General features: G+C 43.0%; 1 protein-coding gene across 1 annotated transcript; it reads right to left on the bottom strand.

Annotated features, from left to right (window-relative positions):
* Positions 1-4,973: 4,973 nt before the first annotated feature.
* LOC147616889 (putative pentatricopeptide repeat-containing protein At3g01580) lies at positions 4,974-7,610 on the bottom strand. Its single transcript, XM_086776284.1, has one exon. It carries the CDS (start codon positions 7,608-7,610, stop codon positions 4,974-4,976), a length of 2,637 nt encoding a protein of 878 aa, XP_086632410.1.
* Positions 7,611-10,380: the final 2,770 nt, after the last annotated feature.

Genomic DNA, 10,380 nt, shown 5'->3' with positions numbered 1-10,380 from the left:
ACATGGGGGGGGCTGAGAGAACATATCTATTCTACCAGTGAGACTAATTACTCATGCTTTATCCATGCATGCTTGCTCTCAATTTTATGACATTTGATAAGAAAAAATCTTGTTTTTGCAGGTGGCTTATCACTACATTCACAGAGCCTAGTCATAGCATCATTGATTTGTTTGCAGGTTGTGGTGGGATGGGTAGACTTTCACAGTCAATGCAGAGGCATTGTCTATGCATTGACGAAGCACGATGTAAATGTCTATGATACACTTTTGCATGACCTTCACTCTAAACCTAACACAGAGCCACATGTTTGTTGACATTGCACTTGGTCTATGACCAACATTGTATATAGTATAGAGCATAGAGCACGATAGTGCATAACACACCTAGTCAAACTTTATGCATATTTATGTTTTGTCATGGGTATGTATAATGGCTTGGGTTTTTCCCTTGTACTCCCCAAGGGTTTTTTCAACTGAAGCTAGAGACCCTAGTGTGAGTGGGGGTGTGAGCACTACATATATAGCTGACATCATCATCCTAGGGCTCACCTATATATACCTATGTATAATGATAATCTATCTATTGTTGGGAGCGAATCTTGTCTCTCTATCTATGTGTCAACAATGATGTGGCATTTTGGTTTTAGGTCATCTACGAAAGACCGCTCTCTTCATGACATTTCATGGATGTTTTCCCTATTTATAACATTTACTATGGTTTTGTTCCTTTTGCGGATGTTTATGACTTTTTTGTATCCATGATGTCAACCATGTGAGCTCTTGAAATTTCCATGTGTCAAGGAATGTCAACCATACTTTCGTACTTTCATTGTATGGACTCTTATTAATTTCATGTATCAAGTAATATGTCAATAAGAGAATGAAAGTTATGTTGACATTCGAAACCTCAAGACTTGTCATATGGTGTTATATAAGATGAGAATGTATTTGTGAAAATGGGAATGGCAATATTGTTTACTTCTTTGGATTCTACAATACAAGCCGTTTTACTTCGTTTAGTGAATACGACAACATGGATGCTGATAATATTTCAATGAATGAATCTTGGGTTATGGACTAAGGATTGTGTGCTACAGCCTTCATTGTATTTTCAGAGATCATTAAATATTGCAGGTCATGCCTATAATATGTGTACAGGTGGGCAGCATGGTCGCGTGCCTTTTGATCCTAGGGAGGGCTAAAGAGAATGTTGTTTGTGAGGATCCTATGTTGTTTGATGATGTGGGTGGGCATTTCAATGAGAGAGATTGATCTAAATGTGATGTTGAGAGGATACAAGACTAGCTCTCAACTCTTCCCTCTATAGCTCTCTATGCACCACCTCCTTCCTCTCTCCTCTGAGAGAAAACAACACGAGGAGATCCTTACTAAGTCTCCTTTCAACCCACGATCTTATATCCTTGTATATTGGGCTCTCACTGAGTCTATCGAAGACTGATCTTGCAAACTTCTTTTGGATAGTCGTAGGTGCTGACAATGTACCTAACTCCAGCTCATCCATCCCAACCCCAAACACCTCAAGGCTTCGCACATATCCTTGTATTGGCCTCTCACACCGAGTATATCCAAGACTTCCAATTGATACTGTACTTCTTAGAAAGCTTCAAGACTTGTTGTGGTCAATGTCAACACCTTCTTCTTCCACAATCCTACCAAGCTTTGACCCTAAATTCACAAGGAAAAGACCTCAACAACCCTAAACAATGTCCGCAAAAAATTACCCAATCTAGTCCAAGACTGTAACCAGTCTCTGTTTCCCGTAATCTATATGATTGTTCTCAAATATCTATACTGTATGTACATCAAGCATCAAAATTCCCTCAGTAGCACCATCAAATAGCCCTATTTCCAGTCTGTAGAGTAGGACATGTAGATTGACAGTTTTGATCTTCATGTGCTACTGTATATGACAAGTGTCTTATTGAGTCACATGAAAAAAAACTTTGCTAGCATTCCTGATGACCTCTCTAACCCCAATGAGGATGTTTTCACCTAGATCTGGATCCTACCTTTGTCATGCAACCTTCTTCTTTTCTTCTCCCTTCTCAATCTCTTGATTTTCACTCGTATGGGTTTAGAAAGAGAGCGGTTTTAAAAAAAGGATTGCTTCAAAAGAGTGAGAAGAAGTATAGAGGTATGGGTTAGAAAGAGAGTGGCTAAAAAAAAAAGGCTAGCTCCAAATTCACACTTGATGTGGTCATGGAGGACTTTGGGTGTGACTACTGTTGAAGGCAAATGAGGGTAGTTGGCTAAAAACAGATCCCATGGAGTTCAACAACTTACAATAGGCATATGGAAGGCCTGGGAATATGAGTGAGATAGGATAGGTATACCCCTAGTTCACCCCAAAAATCCCCATGGTATACCCTGAGTTCACCCCGAGTTCTTCACCCTGAGTTCACCCCTAGTTCACTTGTCCGACGGGAATCCGACGGTCTAGATTAGGCAAGGTCGCGACGTCTCTTTTCAGTCTTAGATCCCTCCTGATTCATAATATGTCATTTAGTCCCGTGGATAAGAGTCCATTGTGGATAGGAGTCCTCTGCCACTAGATTCAATATGAGTGAGGACATGAGGGGTCCTTTTGTAACTACCTGTTGGGCGTCATATCTGTGCACGAGTCTATGGCTGGGTACACAAGCTTCCAATATGCCTTGTGCATGGCGTTTTGCCATTGGCCGTCGCCACCAAGCTGATGAACATCAAGCAAAAGCCTGCAGAATCCAAGAATTGAGACTCCGCTACATGCCAGACAGCTACTACCCATTAGATGTCAGGTCAATGGCAGCAGTTTGTGTGAACTTGGTGGTAGGTATCCAGAGCCGTCCTCTGGGTTTCCAAGCAGAGATTTATGAACCCACCCTACAAATTCGGTCTTTAACAAACCGCATGGCTCACCAACCAACTTTTAACAAACCACATCGCTCACCAACCAACCAACTTTCCATTCCTTACTCAAGCTTTGTTGTCATTGTTGTATTGCACTCTCTCGAATTACATGAATACCCCTAACATATCAAAATGTTGGTCTCTACTCTTCTCTTTATGCAATTAAGCACATTAATAGTGCTACAATTAGTCACTGCTGAAAGTATTGAAATTTTAAGAGGCCTTATGTATGTTTTCCCATGTTGTAGAGCCCATTGGAGGCATAGTTGTCATTTGCAAGGTCCCAATCTCATTCTCACATTTTGCCCAGGAGGAGCCGTTGCCAACCTTGCCAGCCATAAGGGATCCCTATCCCTTATGAGATTGTGGCAAGTACAAAATATGTAGTCCATGATGGGGGCCGGGATCTCTAGAAGCTACCTCGTCAATATCATTTGGTTCCTAAACCAATAAATCATAAGCAAAATTCACCAATTGACTCTCTGTCTCTCTCTCTTCTTGGTTTGTTTAAATTAAGTTTTGCAAGCTATTATTGCATGTTCTTTTCTTTTACAAACCATGCACACACACAACATGCTATTTCCTTTTTCAAAATACCGAGCCCCGCACTCCTTGCAAACACGCACAATAGTAACATTGCTAGCTCTTATTATTTTCATCTCCACGAAGAGCCAAATGTTGTGTTCTCTAATTCTTTTACAAACCCCACACGCATACAATCATGCATACGATTTTAAGACATGAAAGTAATCAAAGTCAAATCTGAACATGTCCAAGGAATACAACTAGCCCTGTGTGGTGGTAAACGACATGGTTTAGGGATCCATTTTTGTTCTCATTTATTCCATTTCGAAAGCCATGATTGAAGGCGTTGCTTGTAGCACAGTTTTACATGCAGAGTGCAGCCGATCTAATTCCAGATGAATGCACAAACTGAACATATGTTTGTGTTGTCCCCTTTCAATAAATCACTAGGATTTAAACCTTAGAATGAGGTATTTGTGGCCGAAGACGACGAATTAATTTTCCCACAAGGAAATACAAAACTGTTGCCAAGCTAGAAAACCAGTGCCTTCAAATAGCAATGATCACTGTCCCCTTAAATTTACAAGTCAACAAAGCATAAGAATATAATGGCCTTTCTTAACCTGTCATGCACACCAGTCATACATTCCAGGCCAAGATAAGGTGCATCAGTCACACATTCTACATGGGATAACATTATCCTGGCTCCAACAATCAGGAAGAAAGAATCTGCTGAGTGATGAGGACCCAATCAAACTGATGGAACCTGCGAGGCACTTTACAAGTGATGTTTCTGCCAGCTGAGAATGGCAAGTAAGCCTGCAATCTTTGGTCGCCGAATGGCTCAGCTCCTGCCTAACCATAATTGTGGGCATATCTGCCATTCAAGCTTTTCACTTATTCATAGGCTTTTTGCTGCTCTGTTACAGAAATTAAGGACCTTGTTAATCATCATTGGCAGGTCATATTCTCGTCTTGATAAAAATCATGTGGTAGCTTATGTCCTGTAGCCTTACATAAGTTTTGAGTCTAAGAATATTTTCTCAAGGGAAGAAATATAACTTAATTGAGTTAAAGAATATTTTCTCAAGGGAAGAAATATAAACTAAGGTAGTCACTGTAGGCCAGTCAGATTCATGTCCTATTTCTAACCACAACACAATGGGTTTACTGTGCAACTTGATCACTTGCTCGACTCATATTTGACCTCACACTTGCTGCACTCAAAAGCAAACTCCACATGAACATTTACTGTCTACGAAACGGTGGACTCGATTTGTATGATCTCCCTATCCTCTGATTTATATCAATAGTTATGATCTCCCTATCCTAGATATCGATTTGTAACTTGATCACTTGCTGGACTCATATTTGACCGCACACTTGCTGCACTCAAAAGCAATCTCCACATGAACATTTGCTGTCTACGACTGTATTGTGACAGTCTATACATACAGGTGTGTATGAATTGGCTTTTCTATAAGTATGTTAAGGAGTCCAAATGCTATGGCCAACAACCGTGAATGGCCACACAGGGATCATTCTTTTGCATCGTCTGCAGTATCACCCAAATCGTGCCGTTGAATGTCACTTTTCTCCTTGAGCTCTTTGATCTTCTCATGTAGGACATGATACAAATGCTTTATTTGTGAATGTTCATGATCTATGATAAACGAATGTACTTCATGCTCATGCTCAATCCAACTCTGGCCAGGCTTCTTCCAAGCACCTTCTCTCAGCCTAGATTTTTCCACTTCACGTGCGCATTCATGCAGACCAGCTTCACTGTAGATGTTTGACATCAAAACATATGCTGCAGACTGCTTGGGCTGCAGAATCACTGCATGATCGAATGCCTGTTTTGCCAGCTTTACATTACCATGTGTACGACATGCACTCAGCAAGCACAAACAAATGTTGAGATCAGCCTGCATCTGCATCCTCCCCAACATGTTCTCAACCCTCTTGAAGTCACCTGCACGTCCAAGGAGGTCTAGCATAATACCATAATGCTTCAATTCTGGAAGTATGCCATAATCTCTGCTCATGGATTCAAAATACTCGAGACCTTTGGCAACAAGGCCACTATGACAGCAAGCTGAAAGAATGGAGGTGAATGTTACATCATCAGGACTCTTACCTGCTCGCTTCAATTTCTCAAACATGTGCAAACTTGCTGCATAATTTCCTTCTCCTGCATGACCAACAATACATGCAGTCCATGACACAATATCAGGCTCAGAAAGTCCATCAAAGACTGCTTGTGCATCTACCATGCTTGCACACCCCCCATATGCACCAATTAGAGTGGATGTGACGGAGGAGATTTGATCACACCCAGTGGAGACAATGTAAAAGTGAACCTGCTTGCATAACTCCAAGCTTCCTGTTTCATTGCAAGCTTGCAAAATGCAAGTAAGTGTGATATCATCTAAACTCAAACACTCTTCTTCCATCTGTGTGCACAACTGTAAAGCCTTTGCTCCTTCCCCTTGCTCAACATATGCTGAGAGCATCGCATTCCACGACACCATGTCACGTTGAGATAATGCATTGAACACGTCCTCGGCTTCCAAAATGGCCCCACATTTGCCATACATATTCAAGAGGGCCGTACCAACAAGGACGTCTGAGGCATAGCCCTTCACGCACACATCTGTGTGCAAGGCCTGTCCAATTTCCAAGGACACGACTTTGATTGATCGTTCCTGCACGGCAAAACCTTCTTCCTTCTCGGCAAGGTTAGCACATGCCTGAAGGGCGATCACAAATGTCAAGGGGTTTGGACTCATGCCTTCCTCTTGCATTCGTGTGTACAACTGTAGAGCCTTCTTTCCTTGGCCCTGTTCAACATAAGCTGTGAGCATTGCAGTCCATGACACAATGTCATGTTGAGATAATGATCGGAACACATCCTCTGCTTCCATGACAGTACCACACTTGCCATACACACTCAAAAGGGCGGTACCAACAACCAGATTAGTTGCAAGGTCCTTTGTGCGAATATCTGCATGTAATGCATGTCCGCTTTCCAAACACATCACTTTGGACAATCGTCCCTCCAAAAAAAAACCTTCCTTCTCTGCAAGGGTGCCACATGCCTGAAGAGCCATCATAAATGTCAGCTGGTTTGGAGTCATGCCTTCCCCTTTCATTTGCCTGTACAAGAGTAAAGCCTTCTCTCCTTCCCCCTGCTCGACATATGCTGAAAGCATTGAATTCCATGAAACAATGTCACGCTCAGATAGTGCTGTGAATGCATCCTCTGCTTCGGCAACTGCCCCACACTTGCCATACATACTCACAAGGGTGTTGCCAACACAGATATGAGAAGCCAGACCTTTACTGCGGGCATCAGCATGTAGTTTCTTGCCCTGTTCGAGGTCTGGGATGCTTCCACAGGCTTTGAAGAGGCTGACATAGGTAAAAGAATTTGGCTCCAGACCGTCCTCTCGCATGCATTGCTGCATTTGAAGTGCTTCCCGCCCACGGCCAGAGTCTACAAAGGCAGAGATGAGAGCTGTCCAGGAGAAGACTGTACGGTGAGGCAATCTGGCAGATATAGAGTGGGCATCATCGATTGCACCACACCTTGCAAGTGTCACAACCAGGTAGCCACCAAGGAAGCTGGTGAGGTCGGCTTTATGTTGGGCGATATGTGCTTGAACTGTCTTGGCATGTGTGAGGGCCTTCTTGTTATTGCATGCCTTGAGAAGGGAGTGGTAGGTTGTGGTGGAGAGGGGTACGTGCATGTGTGAGAGGACATCCAGTGCCTGGTCCAGGCGTCCTTCGTTGCAAAGAATTTGGAGAAACTCACCATCCTTGTGAGATATAAATGAAGGAGAAGAATTCTGCGGTCCCTTTTCTTGCTGTGGTAGGGGAGGAGGACTACCATGATGATGATGGTCGTGCATGATGGGCAGCCTTGAATCATCCACCCATGGGGGATTGTGCTGGTTGTACAGGGGGGGGCCTTCTTCAGCAGCCTTAGCATGACTAGGGCTTCGTTTGTGGTATTGCCTGGTGTACTCACACAGCTCATCCTGCCTCTCCTGTTGTTGTTGACCCCTTCCTCTTCTCTGTTGTAATTGGTGTTTCTGTGATTGGGGTGGTGCTACTGCTTCCGGCGCTGCTGATGTTCTTCCTGGTGGCAGAGGTAAAGGAAGAACCGCCATCCAGATTGACCTAACCAACACATATGTACCTTTCCGTTGTGCAGATAATCTTCTCTTGTTGTTAAGCTGTTAGAGCGGTTCCCTATCAAAGCGGCCCACAGGGTAACAGCCAAGTGAGGGAGGGACGCTCTCAAACTTCTCAGCCCTCGACGCTTGCACGCCCTGGAAAGCTCAAAAGGGCTCGGCTGCCCAAAGTGGCCGGCCTGTGCAGATTCTTTCAGGACATTGCTCTCCCAGGCTCCAGCCCATGCAAGAAACCTTCGTGACTTGTGCTGCGGCCTGCGTACGCTCGCTCACAGGACAGAGATAGGCCTTTCACATTAGAGAATGGGCGGGCCACGGGGCAATCAAGATGGCCCGGTTCAGAATTTAAAAAAATGTCAAAAATCTCAAGATTTTGTTATAATTAGAATAAAATGCTTGTTCAAAATTATTATTTCTTCTTCAATCCAGGAGAAAAGGATTGATGTAATGCTTGATAATAAAAAAATTCCCAACAATGTTGTAGAGGGTTGGGGTTGCCACTCAACTTGCTTGTTCATCATCATTTTTTAGGAGAATTGTTTGGTCAAATTTTCGAAATCAATATAAATGAATGCATGGGCTATAGAATTCTATATTTTGCATGGTATCATACCGTGGCAAGTGGCTGGCACACGTTAAGCACATGCAAGCGTACGGAGAGGGGAGAGCGAAGGGATGGCGGCAGCGTCGTGGGAGCAGAATGACGATGTCGGGGAGGTTGGCTGGGGAGACTTGGATGCAAAGGAAGACATGAAGAGAGACCGCGATGACAAACAAGGAGGCAGGGAGGCGAAGAAAGTGCAATTCAACTGGATTTCGTCGTCGCAGATGAATAACAAGACCCAGCAGGAGAAACCAACTAGAGGGAGAAGGTATGTGCAAGGTCATTGCTTTGAGGATTGGACCTATTCTGGAAGAGATGATATCCAAAAGATAATATGGGTTTATAAAAGGGAGGTCTATCTATGATAACATCTATGTGGCTTTAATGGGCAAAGAAGTGGCTCGAAGGTCAGGACAAAAGTGTGTGCTTCTATAATTAGATTTGGAAAAATCCTATGATAGGGTGCACTAGTCCTTCCTTGCTAGAACTATGGAGAAGTTGGGATTTGGAAGAAGAATGACCACAACCATCTACACTCTCATTGTAGGGGCTCAATCTAAGTTATTGTTGAATGGAAGATTGGTGGGGGGGGTAAGACAAGGGTGTCCTTTGGCTCCATTGTTATTTGCCATTGTATCTCATCCATTGATAGGGGCTCTAGAGGACACATGTGAGAAAGGATTGGTGACCCCTAATAGGTCTGAGATTGAGAAATGGGAATAATTGGTGGTGCAGTGCTTAACAGATGACTCATTGCTATTCTTAAATGATGATAATGACAATGTAAGACAAGCCCTACAAATAATACGATTGCTTACTAATGCTTCTGGGTCCAGATGTAACATCCGTAAATCCAGAATTATTGCTTGATGAAAGAGGATGATTTTGACACGAAAAGGTGGGGGTGTGAGGTTATAAGTAAGGGACAGCTTGTTGGACATTTGGGAGCTCCTCTTGGAGTTGGAATGATTAGTAAGGATGTAACTAATTGGGAAATAGATAGCCAAGTTGGCGAGGCTGACTACCAATCGCTTTTATAAGGAGATGATTAAGAGTGAGTTGAATGTGAATTACTGTAACACAATCTAGAGGGTAAGGTGGAGTATGGGTACTTGGAAGAAGAGGTGGAAATCGCTATGGGGTCTGAGTATACCTTTGAAAGTCCATACTTTTTTTGTATGTGGGCTCTGCCTCTTGGCTACAAGTTGGTAGAGATAAACTTTACCTCAAGGGTTTGTCCTAGATGATTAAGAGTGAGTTGAATGTGAATTATTGTAACATAATCTAGAGGGGGTAAGGTGGAGTATGGGTACTTGGAAGAAGAGGTGGAAATTGCTATGGGGTCTGAGTATACCTTTGAAAGTCCAGACTTTTTTGTGGAGAGTATGTATGCGGTCTCTTCCTCTTGGCTACAAGTTGGTAGATAGAAACTTTACCTCAAGAAGAGATGGAAATTGCTATGGGGTCTGAGTATACCTTTGAAAGTCCAGACTTTTTTGTGGAGAGTATGTATGCGGTCTCTTCCTCTTGGCTACAAGTTGGTAGATAGAAACTTTAACTCAAGGGTTTGTCCTAGATGTGGATCGGTTGAGGATGGTAGACATGCATTCTGGGATGCCCTGCTACTATCAAGGGGGCTATGGAGCATGATAAATAAGTTGGTGTTTACTAGCATAGGTCTAAGGGGTTCTTGGGGGGACTGGTTAATGGGAAAACTGGTTGGACCAGAGGGGTCAGTTGATGTGGTGTTCGGCCTAGTTAGATATACATGTTTGTGGAAACTTTGGATCTCTAGAAACTGTCTTATTTCAGAAGGCCTTAAGGTATGGATTAGATGATGTTGAATTGATGTATAGGTGTGTGCATCACTGTTGGTCTGTATACTATGTGAATAAGATGAATGACAATACATTTGTAGAGTTGGTGTAGGCATTACAAACTGGAATAGGAGCCAATCACATGATGATGGGATAGATGCACATACTAGGGAAACCTAACCAATTCATGGCATGCGGTAGGGATATGCATGGAAAGATTTGAAGGAGTTGGTGTCTGATAGGAATAGCAGAGTTGGATTGCCAAATTTTGGGCCTAAAACACAAAGGTGGTAGCTGAAGGAGAAACAAAATGCACACATCTTTA

This window comes from Cibotium barometz, chromosome 37, assembly GCF_041138505.1.
Source record: "Cibotium barometz isolate CiBa-2024 chromosome 37, ASM4113850v1, whole genome shotgun sequence".
Lineage (NCBI taxonomy): Eukaryota > Viridiplantae > Streptophyta > Polypodiopsida > Cyatheales > Cibotiaceae > Cibotium > Cibotium barometz.
The sequence above is the reverse complement of the archived record's forward strand: the minus strand, read 5'-3'. Positions and strand labels throughout refer to the sequence as shown.